This window comes from Canis lupus, chromosome 1 (genome assembly GCF_003254725.2).
Source record: "Canis lupus dingo isolate Sandy chromosome 1, ASM325472v2, whole genome shotgun sequence".
Lineage (NCBI taxonomy): Eukaryota > Metazoa > Chordata > Mammalia > Carnivora > Canidae > Canis > Canis lupus.
The window spans coordinates 18,339,420-18,358,714 of NC_064243.1; the positions used below are offsets into that span (position 1 = coordinate 18,339,420).

General features: G+C 51.0%; 1 protein-coding gene across 1 annotated transcript in view; it reads right to left on the minus strand.

The window, feature by feature from the left end:
- Positions 1-17,944, minus strand: part of ONECUT2 (one cut homeobox 2) — a 62,416-nt gene extending 44,472 nt beyond the window's left edge. Inside the window, exon 1 of the mRNA XM_025422168.3 lies at positions 16,686-17,944. Within this exon, the coding sequence (XP_025277953.1) occupies positions 16,686-17,937 (1,252 nt within the window). The 5' untranslated portion in view covers positions 17,938-17,944. The remainder of the gene's footprint in view (positions 1-16,685) is intronic.
- Between the last annotated feature and the right edge of the window lie 1,351 nt (positions 17,945-19,295).

Consider the following 19,295-nt stretch of genomic DNA (forward strand, 5'->3'; position numbering starts at 1 on the left):
TTCTTCAATGTGGACATATTATTCCCATTTTATAAAGGAGGAAACAGACTCAGAGCAGTTAGGTTAGAGATAGTAAATGTCAGAGTTAGAATTAATACTCAAGGCTGTCTGGCTCCAAAGCAAAGATCACTCATTCTACTGTACTAACCTGTTGCTACCCCTATAAGATCAGCTGGGTGAAGGGGTGATGAGAAAGGAATTTTTAGTGCCTCCAACCCCTTCCCAACAGCCCAGGAGGGAAGGATCTTGGTCTGTGTAGATACTGTTCCCAGGACCTGCCACAGACTTCCACTCTTCTTTGCTTGGGGCTCCTCCACAACCTCAGAGTTAGGTCTATTCCATGGAATTTCAGAGGTCTAAGGAGGCAGGACAGTTGGCTCCTGAGTTGGTCTCGCTTATAGCAGAAAAGCCCACCTTTTTCTCTTGTTGATTTTCCTCCCTTTCCCCCCTAATTCAATCACCTACCTACTCTACTCCCCACTCTGCCATTATTAACTGAATTTCCAGAATCTGCCTATGGAAGCCTGAGTCCAAAGCTCTAAGGTGGGGAAAACTGGTCGGGGAGGGGTAAACCCAGCAGTTCTGATTCTGCTGGGTCCAGCTTGATTGATTCCTTTAGGCGGATGGCAGAAAAGGAGGTAGAGGTTCCAGGCATAAGAGAAAAAAAGAGAATGTGTGGTTTTTGGTGCCAGCCGATGGTGTTCCAGCCAGAGAAGAGAGTGGCCCCAACTGGGGGGTCTGAGGCTCTTCAGACAGGCCCTGGAGCTGCCTCCTACTCTGCTCATCAATCTGCCTATCTCTGCCTCCATGTCAATAGAAACTTGGTTGGGCACTGAGGAGAGCACTTGATGGGATGAGCCCTGGGTGCTATACTATATGTTGGCAAATAGAACTTCAATAAAAACAAATGAAAAAAATCACAAAATACAAAAAAAAAAAAAAAAAAAAAAAAGGAAAAGAAACTTGGTTGGGTTATGCAAGGTACACAAATGGCAGTCACTTAAGTCAATTAATTGCTTACTGAGAATATCTGATTATCATGCAGCACAAAAACACATGCAATTAAAGGCATGGGGAAAGAAAAAGTCTGGAATGTTTTAATTTAACCCTAAATTCTGTTTATATATGCTTGGTCTTCTTAGTTCATTACTTATGTAATATGAACACCAAAACATAACTATAAAAAAGATAAAACATCTCAGGGAAATAAATAAATTCCACCTAAAATATATAGCAAATTCTCTTAGTTTTAGTCTCTCACTAAGGTTGAAATAATAGTAAAATATCTTTTCATTCAATTCTATATGAATATTGTGAAGGTAAGTGAGGATTTATCCACTTAAATCTTAAAAATCCAGTAAAATGAGAGATAAAAAACTAGTTTATTTTTTTCATTCTTAACTACTTAGTTCAGTACTGTGTAGGCAAAGCTGGTATATCTGAAAATTTTTGAACTACTGGATTGCAAAGATCTCAGGTAATTTTGTTTATGTACACATTTGCCAGAGGATAAGGAAATGAGAATGGAAAAGAATAAACTTATGAATATAAAAATGTTGACCTCTGGCTTTTTTCTTTATAGGTAAATTTAAGTCAATAACCTAAGTATTTGCAGAATATGGAGTAATGGCTATTTAAATGCAAATTTAATTTACTGGTAGCTAGAATGACTTAAAAGAGGACACGAGTCCCTCTCATTTGCTGATGTGTTTACAGGCATCAATGTTCTAAAATGTTCAGCTTTGTGTGGAAGTAGAACGATCTTTGAGCACTGTTTTCTCCATATTAAACTATCATCTCAGGGTGACATAGGAATCTATTTTTGGTTATGTAAACAAGAATTTCTGTCAACGATCGAAACATTTATAGAAAAGAATATTTATTCCTTTTTGAAGAGCAGAGGCTAGCAAAGAATGCCAGATATAAGTCAATATATGCAACCTATTCCCTGGAAGAGTGATGGAAATTAGGGGAATCCATAAAGACAAGCAGGAGTCTATCAAATGTCTCACTTGAAAAAAAAATCCTACTATGGGGTCAGCTGCGGACCAGTAGCTGTGGGATATAATACATAATATTATAATATCTCCTCTTGAGAATCATAGGGGAGACATAGGAGAGAGGTCTAGAGAGTGGCATAAGACCATTGCTAAGAATCTGTTATGTAGTTTGGAAAGGATGATGACAGCCAGAGCTCAGGAAAGAAAGAGAAAAGAATGGGCTAGAGTAGAATGGGAACACCCAAATAAGGAATAACTGAGGTGGCCAGCAAGGGACCTGAAGAGAGACAGGAAATAAGACATTTCAGGTAGGGGAAAGGACTGTACAAAAAGACATGGTCATGGCAAAGAAGACAATGTATGAGCAGAATAGCAAGAAAAACTACCTGATTAGAGCAGGTTGCCTTGGGGACTAGTGTTAACTGGTAAAATGGGTCCCTATTCTGATTGTCATTTTACATCCCTCACCTCAATGATGATAATCTGAAACTTGGATAAGATTTAACCCCACCTTAAGATTCTCTTTAAAACTAATACCCATAGTATCCTCACTTAGGGGGGAAATGACATTGATGAGAAATTGATATTGTGAAATATGAAATACTGTTCCAAAATGATGGATCAGTAGTGTTCAACACTGGTGACTCTTTTTTCAAATGCCATCTACTAACTTGGGGGGTATAAGGGAGGGAAGAAGCAGTGTCATACAAAAGAAAAATATTTTATTAATTTATTCACAGATACTTATTGGCTGCCTATTGTAGGATATCTCCAAACTTTGCTCTAGTGGAACTTAGAATCTTTGGCAGGAAGACAATGACAAATCAGTAGGTGATACTTGTTTGTGTTCTATGTGCAATGGAAGGGATTGTCCAAGGGCATCCCAATTTAGGAGACTAGAGAAGACTTTGTAGAGGCCGGGACATCGAAGCCAAGATTTGAAATTGAGTTCAAGTTATTTGAGTGTGTGAAAAAGTGTTTTAGGCCAAGAATGGCCTGATGTGTTTGAGGAGCTGGCAATAGTACAGCACGGGAAGCGATGTGAGATGAGGTTGGACACGAGCAGGGGTCAACCTATCTACGGACTGGTACACACTGCTTAGGGTTCTGGACCTTCATCCAATGGTCACAGGGAGCTAACAATGAGTTTTAAATAACGGTGTAATGTGATCATATTTGGGTTCCAGAAAAGTCACTCTGGCTTAAGCTTGGGAAATGGATGGGAGAAGTCAAGACTGGAGATAGGGAGACCAGTCAGGAGGCTATTGAAGTTGGGATGGCTCCAACAGGGCAGTAGCACAAGGAAGGGAGAGATACAGACAGATATTTAGGAGATAAAAATCCATATGGCTATTCTGGTTGACTCAAGGGGAAAGAGGAAAAGGAGAGAGTCCAAATTGATTTCCTAGCTTATGGTGTGTACAAGGTGATATGACTGAAAGAGAGAGAGAGAATAAATGAAGAGTCTCATTTATAGTGGTAGTGGTAAAGGGGTCAGAGTGAGGCAAGAACATGAGTTCACTTTGAGGTAAACCGAATTTGAGGGCATTCAGGCAAAGATGTTCAGATGCAGAAGGAAATAAGGACCTGGAGCTAGGAGAGACATCAGGGCTGGAGAGACTGAGAAGTCCTCAGCACAGACAGATGGTAACTAAATGGATGAGATCTTCCAGGGTGGGGATGTTGAGCGTAAAAATTAAATAGCCTAGGCCAGAATGCTGAGCTAGGTGGACAGAGCAAGAGGAGCCCAGGCAGGAGACTGACAAGGAGTGGCCAGATCTTAACAAGTTGAGAGTATATTTTTATGTCAGAAGTCAAGAGAAAGGCACAGGTGGTCAGCAGTGTGTCAAATGCTGAGGACAGGCCACATTAAAGTAAGAACTGAGAAGCATCCATTGGGTTTGGCTTCAAAAACCTCAACAGTGACACCCGTAGGAGCTGGTGTAGTAAACAAGAGTGGCTAGAACCAGCCTGCAGAAGGCTGGGCCTGAAGGGGGATGTAGGAAATAGACACAGAGTTAAAGCAACTCCAGAAGTGAAGAGAGGGAAGAGATGAAGCTAGAACTGGTGTTGGGGGTAGGCGGGGGGAAGGGCGGTACTCTTTTTTTTTTAAAAAGAGAAACTTGAGAACAAAAATGCAGACAGGAAAAAGGTAATGGAGAGGAAGGGGTTGAAAGCACAGGGAGGGCTGGGGTGCTGAGAAGGCAAGTAAAGGCAAGAGCCCAGAACCAGGTTGAGGAACTGGCCTTCATCAGAAAAGTGGTCTCTTCCTTTTCAGAAGAATGAAAGAGAAAGAAAGAGAGACTGCACGTTGAGATGAATAAAGAATCCACCCTTGTGCCTTGAACATGAACTGAACTCTGGTATACATTAGGAGACACATGAACCCAAGATTTGAAAAAATACCTTTTAGATTTGGGAGTCTGTCATATTGTTTCAGAAAAGCAGAAAGTTCCTTACTCCACCCAATTTCTTTTTAGTATTTGGAATCAAAGAAGTCTAGGAAAGGTCCTGTTCATATTGCAGTCTTGTTGAAATATCTTTTGAAAAGCACACTGAGTTTACCAGAAAGGAAATGCATTTGGTACAAGTCCTTGCAGAGTGCACTGTTTTATTTTAATAAGATGCAGTGATACATATAAAATAGACTTAAAAAAAAAAAAGGCTTTGCTTACTGTCAAATCCATGTTTTACCGGAAAAGGTTTTGACGGTGTAACCCAACTACTAAGAAATGCATGCCTGCAAATTCAAAGATTATACAGCTTGAAGAAACTGCTTTAATCAGTGTTTATCAAATAGATTTAAAACCAGTTCTTAGTTCTAATTAAAATATGTTCCTGCTCCTTTTTAGGGCAAAATTTTAGTTATTTAGACAAAGAAAAGTATTTTCTTTTTAATATTGGGAGTGAATGCTCTCTCACATTTGTTTTATTTTGGGCTGTATTTTCCTTCTTTTTATCTAAGAGCCACTTGGAATTTAAAGATGAATTGTCACAGGGAAGACAATCCATCTATCATATTCTTGACTTTCTTTTAAAGTGGACACACTTGTCTGTTCCTGTGCCCTACCTCCCTGAGAACCACTTCAGCAATAAATCAGGCTTGAACTAAAATTCCTTCAAATAAAGCAGAAGTTTTACATTCTAATTAGCTTTGGGAGTGGTTCTTGGGTGGCTCAGATGACTGACTGTCTGGCTCTTGATTTTGGCTCAAATCATGATCTCAGGATTGTGGGATTGAGCCCTGCATCAGGCTCCAAGCTCAGCCTGGAGTCTACTTGAGATTCTCTGTCTCTCTCCTCCCCTGCCCCCTTCCCCCTTTCCAAAACAAACAAACAAACAAACAAATAAACAAACAAACAACAAATAAAATCTCTAATCAGCTTTGGGAAGTCAAGGGCCATTTTACTAGAAACCCAGAGAGATGTGAGTTGTGTCTTACTGAAGACCAAAAGGACCCATCTGTCTCTTTTCTCCGGAATAAAAACACAAATAAAGCAGACCAACTGACCAAATATGGCCAGAGTCAGGGGTCTGTGCCTAATGTTAGCTCTTACCCTATCTAGGCCCACCTGACTCCATTGTGTGGCCTGGAGGAAGTGACTCAACCCTTAGCCCACAGAAGTGGTGCAGAGGTTCTTAAAGAGAGCCCATCAAAGACGACTCAAGATATTAAACCCAGCTTCAAGATTTAGTGGAGGTAATGTCTCTTAGTTGGCTCTCCCTGCAATATCACTGCTGAAACAATGTAAGGATATTGTTTAATTTAATGAAAACCATGTTTTCAAAAATCAGCATGGAGATGGGGAGAAGAAAGCATCCATTTGTATACACCTGTGTGCAGGGGCAACCACACTGTAAACCTTGAAAGGCAATCCGAATCTAACATACTGTGTTGAGAGTGGCAATCAGCGTCTGCAAGAGGCAGTAACATGGAGTAAAACAGTTCAATCCCTCAGCCCCCCAACAGAGGTAATGCTCTTCCTTTTCCGAAGGAAAAGGGTCGTTTAGCATCTTTTGTCCTCTCACTGGGCATCCCCTCCTCTCCCTCTATTACTGGTGACCTCACACAGAGAACTGAAGCCATGGGGCGCCGGAGGAAAATCCGAGGCCCTGTTATGTCTGGGGCGCTGAGATCTAGAGAGCTGGAGCTACTGATCAGGGTCCTGCCCAGACTTAACCCGAGTAGTAGAGGGTCCATCTTCCTTTTTCTGGGTTGAGATGGAAACTGGCTCCGCGCCCTGCAAGCGCGCAGGCTCTGGGGCGCCCCGTGGCGCTGTTCGTGGTGCTGAAGCCCGTGCGGGGCGCGGAGGCCGCCACCCCCACCCACAGGCGCTAAGCAGCCAGGGGCTCTGGGCCGAGATCGATGGGAGGCCAGCCTGGAAACAGCTGCCGCCCACAGAGCTACAGCCAGCTCCACAGTTTGGCTCCAAATCTAGCTCATTGGCTCACTTCTTTGCAATTGCAAAATGGCTGGTCGGTTCACTTTCCCTCATCCCAGGGGATTTCACAGGGCCCACCTCTGGCTGGCTGACTTGGCGTATCTCTTTCCTGACGTCCTCCCTGCCAATACTAATTCTCTCCTACCCCCTCTTCTCGTACAATATATTACCTTTGTAGAGCACCTTACAGCTGGCACAGCTCTCACTGGCACCATCAACTGAACCGTTTCACCTACACACACCACCATTCCTCTTCTCCCCCATAGATACTTTTTTGCTTTCTCCACCCCTCCTCTCTCAAGCAGGAGGAGACTATTACTTCAGTGTGCATGCAGGATGGGCAAAATCACCTCACCCATCACAGCAGAGCCACTGATTTCTCTTTGACAATGAATTAGGAGAAGCAGGGGCTAGAGTCCCAATGGACAAGGAAAAAGTCCCTCTAGAATATATGAGTGGGGGATGGGGACGCATACTAGGAGCAAAGTAAGGGAAGGGGCTTGGGCCTCCTGGGAGGTGCAGGGCTTATTGCAGTTAGAAGACTCCCGGCAGATGGCACTCTAGCTCAAGGTGCTCTCGACAGAAGCCCTGACTAGGTTGGGGCTCCACCTCAAACCTTCTTTCTGCCAAATTAACTCCCCAGCCGTGCCCCAGCCATGTTTGCAGGTCTGTCTTCCTCTGGATCCAAGCACTTATCCAGACTACACTCCTGCTAATAAATTAGCACCGTTTGCACAATTCTACTTACTGTAATGCACAATGAACAAAACATAAATAGAAAAGAGAGGGTTAGTAGGAGGATTTTTTTTTTTTCTGGTGTGATTGATGGCGCTCAGATCAGAACTGTTTAATTATCAATAACATGATTCAGCAATTGGGAAATGTAAACAAATTGTGCAACTGCTTGCTGCGGTCAAAGCCCTGAAGGGGCCTACAGGACTGGCCCAGCTTAGGGAGGGCAATGCCAGCAGAATGTCCCCTCCCTCCCACCAGGGTAGAGCTGGCTATGCCTACAGCCTGACTGGTGTGACCTTTGGCTTTTGCAGCACACACACGATTGGACTGGGGTTAATGGCACTTTGCAGGGAGCTCCAATTGAGTAAACAAAAAATGCCTTGCCCTGTTCTAATGGAGCACATTATTATGAGGCCTAAGCCTTCATGCAGGCCCCTGCAGCTGCTCTGCAGGTCAGTGCTACCAATAAAGCAATTAGCCAATGAGAAAACTCTTCTTCCCCGAGGGGGACTGTGAGGGTTTTGTTGCAGTTGCTGTGCTTTGCTTTGGGTTTTTAAACAGGCAATCCAAGTTGATCTGAGCCTCTTACATCAGACTCCAGGATGAGGACAGTGAAATTGTGTGTTTGCTGAGTGTGATATTTTAAGGGACTGGTCCCTTGCTCAACATAGCCTGGAGAGCTCACTGCTTCCTGTTCAATTAACCTGAACCATAGCTGAACTCTGGCCTTTGAACTCACTCAGCAGATAAATACATTAGCTCACCTAAGGAATCATTAATATTTTTCAATCACAGAAAACAAACATGAATGTCTGAACACAACCCAAGAGATAGCCAATTAGGAATAATGCATGTACTATGTTGAAAAAAAAATCACAAATGGATGTTATTTACAGAACAAAAAAGGGTCAAGGAAGAAATGAAATGGATCATGCCAACAGTTCTGGAAACAAAGGGGACTTTCATTTTCATATTTGCAAACATGAGGGATACTGAGGAACATTTAGCAATTCCTATTCTATCTCTACTGCTCTAAAAAAAAAAAAAAAAAAAAAAAAAAAAGGTTGCCCCTTCTGTTGGCCTGGTTTCTACCTACTTTCATCAGAACACAAAACTCCAAGCCCTCTGTCTTTTGAAGTGACTTTGGTGTCCATGCTCAAATACGTGGTCCAAAATATGGCATTTCTGGGACAGTTCTATTCTACTCCTGATTTGCTACAAATGAACCAAAATAATTTTTATGGAAGTATTAACTGCTTTGAAGTACCAGCTTGAATCAACCAAGCTAGTGGCTGGATTGAAATACATTTATAGTAGAAAATGATGCTCCTGAGACATTGCTACTCTAGCATATAAACAGATTTTCTTTTGTGGAAAAAAGGAGAGAGAGAGAGAGAGAGAGAGAGAGAGAGAGAGACGCTAAATGCATCTATTTTGTTCTTAACCCTGCATGTCATCTCAGAAGAACAAGAAAAACATCTCCAACAGAGTCATTACACATTTCAGTTTGATTCAATTTCACTTCCCACAACTCTGCCTCCTGACCCCTCCCCTCCTACCCCCCTCCTTTTCATTTTTGTTTGGTTTGGAGTGTGGGCTTAATGCCCAGCTATCCTAGATGAGAACACTTAAAGGAATATCACAAGCACGAAGGGTAAATCTATTGAACGAGGGTCTTTAACTATGTGGTTTCCTTAAAGGGAAAGGTTGGATCAATAGGATCAATATGAAAGGTTTCCCTGGCCCTGCATAAAAGGGTAAGGGCTTCTCTTTTCACTGGTTTAACTTTACTCTCTGACAAATGCAAATCAATGGATCTGTGTTTACAACAGATTCCCTAACAGACTCAACTTGGGTAAAGCCCAAAGCCTCGCCCTGGGGGTGGGGAGTCCGGGCTTGCTCGGGGAGGATGCTCTAGGGCAGAGCTTCACGCTTAAGGCCCCGAGGGTAGAGTAGGGAGTGAGCTGCCAATAGCTACCAATCACCATTAAAGAAGGGCTCATGGCCCACTGAGATTTTGCTGCTGCTGCCTGTGGAACACCAAAAGGTTCCTCCAAGGATGTCTCAACCCAAATATAAAGCCCAAATTCCTAGGATCTGGTGGGCCAGTCAACGTCGTTTCCTACCTGTATAGATTTGTGGGGTTAACTGTACAAAAGCAGCTGGAATGAAATATCTAAAATTGAAGAAGCCCTTTCTTAGGTGGTAACTGGCTCTCTTAGCGATGGTAAGGCACACCACCAAACCTGTGGGTTCTTTCCCCCTTAATTTTGCCTTTCCCTTTAAAAATGTGATGCTTTCCAGAGATTACATGATTTCAAGTCAATACCAGTTACAGAGAAATTATTTTTCTTCCTGCAGGAGAAAGTATATGTATATTTGATTACACGAGCCAAAGTCCGATGCTGATTAAATTACGTTGGAGGTGTGCTTCCAACCCAAACAAAGTCTGCTTTCTACAGGAGAGTAATGGATCTTCGAATGGCGACAGAGGCACCAAAGTGGAATGCAGAGCCTCCCTTCCCTCTGGGGCAATTTGCGTGGGGATGGTTTTTCATAAAAAAATGTCCACAACTTCTAGGAATCCTGCTCCCTAAATAAGACTAACTCCATATGCATGTCCACAGCCTGCCCTTGTGCTTTGCCCATCCCACACCTTGTCAGGTATCAGATGGGCTGATTATCCAGTTTCCCATCCTTCCCTCTCCCTGTGCTTACAAGAACCTATGCACATTTTCCAGAGTTGTTGCCTTGAGTGAGACTTTGATAACAAAAAGCCTTTCCCAAAGGCAATGAAGTGGGGTGGAGGGACAGAGTGGGTGAAGAGGGGTGCTGGTGGGCCTCCAGCCCGTCTTGAGCAGGCTCTGTACAGGATACCATAAATGATCCCATTAGGCTTCTTCATAATGTTCTCTCTCCACCAAGAAAAGTATCACCTGGAGAAAGTGACTTTCCCCAGATCAAGAGAAAAAAAAAAAAGTGTCTCTAAGATGGTCAGGGGTGAGGATAATCCAGAGAGTCTGTAGATAAAGTTTAAGGCCCAGGGCCTTACTCCATACACACCCTTCTCCCCAGGGCCCTTTATCCAGGGAATTATTTCTATTTATTCCCCTTTCATTTCCCTTCCTTTGGCAAGAACCCAGAAATTAAATCTCTCTCCTTCTCCTTTGAGGTTTTCATTCCTCCAGGGATCCCCCTACATGATACCACTCTTCCCGAAGACAGTTTCTGCCAACATCAGCCACCAGCTGTGGTGTGGTGAGGCTCAGTATTGTCTTCCCTCAACCTCTTTCCTCTGATATTCCTTTAGAAACAGATACTAATGGACAGAAAACCAAGAGTGACCTGACAATAAAGTCTTGTGTCAAAGACAGAAGGAGAGGCAAGCACTCCTTCCCTAAGGTTCAGGTTTGGAGCTTGAGAAGGTAAACCTGCCCAGAGCCCCGTTACCTCCAGACAGACCTGACTCTGGAGGGAAGTAAAGCATTTCTCCTCTTGGAGACAAAATCCGGGGAATCAGTTTCCCCTCTGCCCTCCCCTCACCATTCACCAGAACCCCTGCTCTATTTTGGGGTTCTAAGATGTATATGAAGGACAGTCTAAATGCACTCATCCCTCCTAGAACCTAGGAGCTTTTCAAGTGGGGTCAATGGGGAGGGGGACAGTTGTCTTCCAGTTCTGAAGGACACCACCCATCCTCTGTATCTGATCACCTGATCCAGGTAACTGTAGTTTTCAGGAAGGGGGTAGGGCAAAGAAATCAAGATGTCTCAAAGCTCCCGTCATTAAGAAGTCCACTGGTGGGGAAGCTGAGCCCCGTCTCTGGGAATGACAGAAAGAAATACCAGTTCACCCTTTGGCACATCTCAAGGCAGAACCATGAAAGATTTTTCTCCTTCTCTCCTCTCTCTTCCTCCTTTTTCTCATTTTATTCTAGAAGAAGGAAGGAAAACACTCCTTTCCTTCCAGATTGAGACCACCTCTTGAAGGAAAAGCTTAGTTCTCACCAACTGGAGGATTTAGGATTTTGAAAAGCCAGAACAATTTAATTCCCATCCCATCCCCACGACCACCCCAGTTCTTTCATTCTTTTCAGTAAAATTCACCTTAGTGTTCCTGTCTGGAAGAATAAGCCACCATTTGGCAAGGGGAGCCACTGGGGCACGGGGTGCCCATCTCCCTCAGGGGAAGGAAGGAAGAGCTCAAAAGTCAGTCAATGCAGGTGCCTCAGGGGGGAAAAAAAACACACCTCCCACTCGGGTCTCAGAGCCTAAGTTCTCTCCAGCTAGCGGGAAGGGGTGGGGTGGCGTTCCCCAGTCTGATTTTCTTAACTTCCTGCCGCAGCCGGTACAGGAAACAAGATTCTTCCCGGGTTGACCCAATTAACCTAGAGCAGACCCTTCTGAGGGATGAAGCCCAAGCCTTTGTCACTGGGGCGGCATTTAATTTCCCACCTAATGCGAACACTTTAGGGTGAATGATTCCTTTTAATGAAGACACAGGAAAGCCGCGAGGGGATCTGAGGATCCAGAAGCTGCGCGGCTACTGGGCAGCATGAGAGACATTTCCAAGTTGGGTTTGGTCGTTCCCGCAAGTCGAGAGGTAGGTCAAACGTCCTGGGTGGCTTAGGAGGAGGGAAGAAGTTGCCCCGGGCCCAGTTTGACGGGAGTCATGCGGACCCGGGAGTGACGGGTACCCCAGGACAGAGAGAGAGAGAGAGAGACGCGAGCCGGGAGGACTCCGGCACCGTCCCCTGCAGCCTCTTCGTGGACTCCACCAGCCGCAGAGCCCTAGGCCGGGAGCGCAGGCCGCGGGGCGCGCTCGGGCTACAGAGATGGCTAGCAGCTCTGCGACCCAGAAAGCCTCGGGAAGGGGCCGCGCCGGGGAGAAGCCGTGGCCGACACCGGGGCCCAACGGGAGCAGGGGCGCTGGGGAGCGGGGGCGCTGGCGAGCACTCTGCTGGGAAGAGCCCGCCGTCGGGCTTACTGGAAACGCGCCGGATCAGGTTCCAGATCAATGAGATCTGGGTCCACACGTTTACGTTATTGTTGCCAGCATTAATGCTCTTTTAATCTTCTAAACATTATCAGCATCGATCTCCCTCCATATACACATTTGTTTGAGAAAGTGACATAACCACACGGTGGAAAGCCTGGAATAAAAATAAATGCACAGCCACCCGCGTCCGGGGCGCCTGGCGGCCTAGGCTGCTTCTCGCGCTCGCGCTCGGCTTCACCACCCTCTCCAGCGCCCTGCCCTCTCCGCCCGCGCCGCTCACTCTAATGTGTGTTAGGAAGGTGTTCTCCAGGCACCCGGGGCTTGACCAAGCAAGGACAGTAACGAGCTTTCCCATCATTAATCCGACCGGCCAGCTGGCAAAAGTATTTTGTGTTGGACACGGACATGGATGCGTTGGGTCTCTCACTGCCGGGAGACTTGGGCCGAGCTGGGCCGGAGGCGGACCAGCGGAAGGGGTGCGGTGGGGTGTGAGGTTCCGACAATAAGGTCCCTGCCTCTCCGCTTAGAAGGTGCCTTTTCCTTGGCACCGAAGGGGACACGCAGGCCTGTGGCGCCTCTGGCCGGAGCCGCTGCGCCCTGGGCCGGCCAAGCTCCGCCGCTGCGGGCGTCCTGTGACCCAGGCCACACCTTGGTAGGTGGGTGAAAGCCCCTCGGGTGCCTCCAGCCTGGCCGCCCGGAGTTGCTGTCTGAACTGGGCCGTGTGTCTATCTACCGCCGGATGTGTGGCAAGTTCCAAGCAGGCCGCCCCGGAGCCTGGGTCTCGGGAGGCGCAAACCTTGGCAGGTTATTGTCAGAGGCTTTGCTCTGTCTTCTGTGCGTTGGAGGAAACCACTCCTGCCACGGAAGCCTTGATTTTCCTCCGTGACGCTCCTGTCCAGGGTTTACCCGCTTTTTTTTTTTTTTCCAGTCCCTCCTTTTTTCGTGTTTGTGCTTGGTTCAGAGACGGGCTCAATGTCTGGGAGTGTTTGTGTTCAGACCTGCGGGAGTTTGTCCTTGCTGTCTCTCACCGGGGTATACAAACTGCCCTGCAGGAGCATGCCTCCAGAACCAGTACTGGGCCCAACTGGGTACACCTACAACCACCTGCTGCCCTGGCCACCTTTTCCTAACGAAATAGTGCTCTTGGAGTCCACCTCTCTGAAAACTAGTGCTGGGGCGATTTGAGCTTACTGTGTCTTGTCCCTTGCCCTTAGAAATGCCACCCTGAGCTGTGGATACACCAAGCAGTTGGCGCGGGGGAGAGAGACCTGCGGGAGGCAGGTGGGAGCGCAGAGGAAAAACCTGCTCCTGTAGTGCTGGGGTCTGCTTCACCTGAGGGTGAGGTCTATAGGAAGTGATCCAAATCAGACCTGGATTCTGAGGTCCCTCAACCCCTGTCTGGTTGGGCCTCTGGCAAGACCCAGAGAGATCCAAAATGAGAAAGGGAAAGTAAAAGGAGACTAGGGGAGAAAAAAGAGGCCTGATAGGGGTAAGCTAGAGGTGCCCAGAGGGCTCTCCGAGGCTTGGGACTGGCAGTCAGGTCCAGCGACCCCGTGGAGCCAACAGGGCTGGCTTCTCCCCAGGAGCCCTACCGTGTGGGCGGTCAGCAGCGTCCCCGTGGGGATTCCGATCGATACTCCTGGCGGGGAAGGCCTCTGCTTTTCTTCTCCATTTGCTCCTGTCCCCTAGCGCTCCTGAGCACATAATACCTACTTACCAGTTCTGGCTTCTGCGTCAGTGTCTGAAGAGACTGATCTACTGACCCCAAACTGAAAAGCCTCCTATGTAATAATAACCACTCAGCACACTTGTAGTTGCAGATAAAATGGCCAGATAAAAAGGCTAAAGCTCTTGTCCCCTTTCATCGAGGGGTAATAAAACAGACACACATTTGAATGCTTGAGCAAAGCGGGGTCCTCAGCAGGAATTTCCCACTCGCTGAAGGAGGCTTCCAGTCTCCTGTGGAGGTGGCTTCAGCAAACTCCTCCCTGGAAAAGCCTGCATGCTTCCCCAAGCCAGCCCCTAAAGAGTGCCCCCCTACCCCGACTTTCCTGGGGTGCGTGGTGGGACTGGGGACCCCCATGTATGCCACATGTGCCCTTGTCCCAGCAATGCTTGGGGCTGAGGTCGGCTAACTGATAAAGCATACTTGGCATATCACTTTCAGACACATATAGGCACAAGGCCTTTCTTTCTTTCTTTTCTTCTTTCTTCTTTCTTTCTTTCTTTCTTTCTTTCTTTCTTTCTTTCTTTCCTTCCTTCCTTCCTTCCTTCTCCTTCCTTCTCTCTCTCTTTCTTTCTTTCTCTTTTCTTTCTTTCTTTCCTTCTTTCTCTTTCTTTCTTTGCTTTGTCCTTTGCAGGACAGGCGTGAGGGGGCGGCAGCGCTCTGACATGCTCTGGAATAGAATAGCTGTCATCCTGCCTTTACTGTACCCTCCACTGCAGCTGCCAAGTTCTTTCTGGTCCCTAGTGCCCAGAAAGCCAGCGGGTGTGCAAGCTCACCTGAGAGGGACTCGAGGTGTTCCCCCCCGCCCCCCCGCCTAATACAAAGGGGGTACGCCACTGTTCAGAAGTGTCAGTAGCCTCCAGTTTATTTCTCACCACTGCCCTCTATTCACTGCTTAATATTTCCTAGGAGCAAATCAGAGGAAATTGTAGGAGACAATTAAACTAGAGCTAAAGGAGAAAGATAGATGACTACACCTACGCAAAAGTATTAAGAGTCCACAGATTTGGGGAAGCTTTTTTTGGGGGGGGGGCAGTTTTCTGTATCTTTTCAGATCAACACTGAGGGATGATTACTGCCTGGAGACCGGAATCCTCCCAACAGCCGGTATAGGCAGAGGCGGGCAGAGTGGAAACGCCCCCTCCCCAAGGCCGGGCGAACACGCCCCCAGCCCTGCCGGGCGTCGGGAGAGCGCACCCCACCAGCCAGGCTCAGCGGTGCGAGGAAAGCCCCAGGGAGCCGGGGAGGAAGCCCGAGCTCGCCGCTCCGGAAGCGCGTTGTGCACAGCGGGCTCCCAACCGTGCCGGCCGCACACAAGGCGCATCCCACTTTCCGCACCAACGTCGATCCCTGCCACCACGAACGGTGCCCTCGGTGGCCCCGCGTCTCCGGACAGACGGCCCCGGTCCGAGGGCAACTGCCCACCCGGACTTGCAGCAGGGTGCTGTGTGGGGCGCCCGGCCACCCTGCCCCTCGGGGCCGGCGGCTAGGGCCCGGGGGCAGCTCGGCCGCCCCGCGCACCAAGCCGGGGCTGCGCGCACAAAAGCGCACGACTGTGTGCCGGTCGCAGCCACCGCTGCGTCTTTCTCTCCGGCTCCCGCCGCCCACACAGGAGGTATCTGTGCTCCTAGAACAATAGAGGGCTGTACCTCGCGGCTCGGCCGCTAGAGGAGGCACAAAGAGCCAAGCCCGCTCCAGAACAATGTAACCAGCGCGTCGACCCGTCCCCTCCCGCCGGCCGCCGGCCCTCCCCGCCGCCGCGCTGCGCGCACAATCGGCGTCCGCTTCATGCAAAGGCGGAGCCTGCAGCCCGCGGCCAAGATGCATTAACTAACCTGCATCTTAATTCTTTCAGCACCTCTCCTAAAGAGCGCCTAGCCTGCCTCCGAGCTCAGCCAAGCCTCGGCAAATGCCAGCAAGAGCTGGGAGCCGGGCCAGGGTGGCCGGCGAGTGTTGGGGAGCTCTCCCGTTCTTAGTTTTTCCTCCTCCATTCTCCTGGAGGCGAATGTGAGAGTCCCAGCCTCCGTCCTTGCACGCTCCCCTCTGCGGGCAGTGACGCGGGGGCTGGCCCGAGCCCGGCTCTCTCCGTGCCACACTCCCCCACGCCAACGCCGAGGCCGGAGGTGAGCCCGGGAAGCGCTGCTGTGTCCTGGCCACCCGCTCCCCGCGCGGTCGAGATTGTGACTCCTGCTAATAACTAAAGAAGTTTGCCTGATACGGTGGTGGGAGAAGAACGGAGAATTTTTTTTTTTTTCCCTTTCTGAAGAGCAAAGCCCCTCAACTGCCTCCATAGAGGGGGACCAGGCAGCCCGGAAAACCTAAATGTATTGTCTAAGCAAGAGTTCAAGTGCACAGGGCTTTGAAAAAGGCCAATCCCCGGCCTCTGTGAGTCCTGTAAAGAGAAGGCTCCTAGTGCACACTGCGCACCCGGGGTCCCTTGTCCCACAAGTAGGGAAGGTCAGAAAGAGGGGGTAACATGGGCACACGGGGGAGGGGGGGCTGGTGAATGAAATGTGGTGGTGGAGGGGGGTGGTCGGTCAATGAGAGCTTGGAGTCCAAGAGGGAGGAAGAGAAATATGAAAATGCAGGAGAAAAAGAGAAAGCAGACAAGGAAGAAGGGAGGAGGAGGAGGAAATGACAGAAGAAGAAATAAAGTGGAGAGAAAATAGGAAGAGCGGAGCGGGGAGGAGGCAGGAGCGGAGGCGAGGCGCGCGGGCCTGGGGCCACAGCGGCCCGGAGCCCTCCCCGCAGCAGCCGGGCTCCGGGGGGCCCTCCTGGGCTTACCTGCCAGGCGTAAGGCGGACATGCGCTGGAACTCGGGCTCCTGAAGCCACTTCCACATCCTGCGAAAGGTCTCCCTGCCAGATTTGAGTTTACTCCACGGTTTTGGGTTCCGCAGCAGGTCGGAGAGCGTCCCCTGAGACCGGCACAGCACCCTCTGCGCGAAGATCGCCTGCGGGATGCTGTAGCGCTTCAGCTCGGCCGTGATGCGCTGGGCCACCTCTTTGGTGTTGATCTCCTCCAGCTGGCCCGATGTGGCCACCTGCGAGCCAGACGAGGACGAGGGGGGCCGCTCGCGGCTGGGCGCCAGCACCGGCCCGTGGGACTGCGCGTGGCCCGGGTGGTGCAGGCCGTTGAGGTGCGACATCATGGCCGCGGGCGGGGTGCCCAGGCCGCGGGACAGGTGCTGCTCCCCGCGGGTCAGCATGGCAGTGTGGTGCGCGTCGAAGTTGGGGCTGAGCATTTTGTCGTGGCCCGGCGGCCCGTAGCTGGGCAGGCTCTGCTGCGCGTTGTGGAGGCCGCCCAGCCCGTTGCCCAGCGGCGCGGCGGCCAGCGGGGACAGGCTCTGGCTCATGCCGGGCATCTCCTTGTAGGGGCCGTACAGGTTGTTCATGGCCGGGAGCCCGCGCTCGTCGCGCATGAGGGTGAAGCTGCCGCTGACGTTGCCCGACAGGCGCTGGTGGTGGTGGTGGTGGTGGTGGTGCGGGTGGTGGTGCGGGTGCGGGTGGTGGAACTTGTCGGACACGGTGGAGATGGGCGGCAGCGGCTGGAGCGGCGTCAGCGTGGTGTAGGTGTTGCTCATGCCCATGCCGGGCGGGGACGAGTCGCAGGACATGCTCATGGCGTGGTGCAGCGGGATGGAGAGCTCGGGCCGGTAGTCGCCGCCGTCCAGGATCGAGGCCATGCTGGTGACCATGGCCGAGCGCGACGCCGCCGCCGCCGCCGCCGCCGCCGTGCCCAGCTCCTGGTGTGCGGCCGGCGGGGGCGGGGGCGGCGGCGGCGGCGGCGGCGGCGGGCCCCGCAGCGAGCCGGCGGCGCCGCGGCCCGCGTGGTGGGGGCTGGGGCTGGCCAGCAGCTCCTGCTCAGGGCCCGGGCCCCCGCCGCCGCCCCCGCCGCCCCCGCCCCCGCCCCCGCCGCTGCCGCCGCCGGCCGGCCCGTGCAAAGTGCCCAGACTTTCCATTGTCAGCTCCGGGTTCATGGCGCAGCCCTCTAGGTCTTTGGTGAGGCATCGATAGGCGGTGTAGGCAGCCTTCATTCAGTCCATCGGGGCCCGGGGGCGGCGGGGGCGGCGGGGGCGGCCGGCGGGCGGGCGAGGCGCGCGTGGCGGGGCCGGGGCGCGGGAGCGGGGAGGGCGCGCGAGTGCGGGAGTGTGCGCGCGGGCGTGCGCCCCGGGCTGCGGGCTGCGGGCTGCGGGCGCGGGTGCGGGTGCGGGTGCGGGCGCGGGTGCGGGCGCGGGTGCGGGCGGGGGCGCGCCCGGGCGGGGTGGGGTGGGGGCGGGGAGGGGCGGCCGGGGCGTGCGTGCGGGGGGGGGCGGGGAGGGGGGATCACCGGGCCCCGCCGCTCGGGCCGGCGCGCTGCCTCGCCATGTCCGAGCCCGCTCCGGCGCCGACGTCTTCTGTTTGGGTGAGCGGGAGCTGTCCAGAAGGGCTCTGCCGCTCGCCGGGGCAGCCAACCTAGCCTCCCGGGCGCGGGGCGGGGCGGCGCCCGATGGGCGTCGCGCGCGGCCACTCCGAGCGCGCCGCTGCCCCGGGGGGCGGGCCTCCCGGGCGCGCCTGCCAATGGCCGCGGAGGGGGCGGGGCCGGCCGTTTCAGGTTTGGCTGACGGCTCTGTGCCTTTTTTTTTTTTTTCTCCTCTGCCACTAGAATCAAACGTCAAGGAGAGGGAGGGAGGGAGGAGAAGAAGAAGAGAGGGTCGCGGGGAGAGAGAGGCGAGAGTGAGAGCACGGGGGAGAAATCATGTTAAAGATGCCGCCCTGGGTCCCTCTCGAGCAGCTGCGATCTGTAGAAAAGGGCATTGCTTTAGTTCCCTTTGCTTCACCCTACAGCTTTTTTTTTTTTTTTTTTTTTTTTTTCTTTTTCTGGAGGCTAGCAAGCCAGTCTGTACTGCTGGAAAAAAAGAAACAAAAAACAAAAAACAAACCCAAGTCTCCTAGCGAGCCACTTCCCAAGCGTCTCTATCTCAGAGCCTGTAGTTGACCCTTTTAAAAATGCAGGCGCTTCTGTATTTCTAATGCATGCAGGGCACATTCCCCAGACCGAGGCGTGCGCGGTCTGCCCGGGCGGAAGGAACCCCAAGCCCCGCGCCGCCTCCGAGCTGCGCCCGGCGACGCCAGCCCCTCGGCGGTGCGGGCCACCGTAATCCAAAGCAAAGTTAACACAATAACATCATTTAATTACCCGGCGAGCCCATAAATCTCCCAGTTATGAGGCTCCAGAAGGGCCCTGTGAGGTTGCAAAACAAAACTAGAACTCTAGGAGCTGCGGCTTCAAGGTGACCAAATGCCTCCCCTGTTGGGGACTTGGAAAGAAGTGGAGGGTGGGTGGGAGGGGAGAGGGTGCCCGCAAGATTGTTACCGATTGTTGCCCATCGGGTGCAAACTTCTCCTCCTGGGA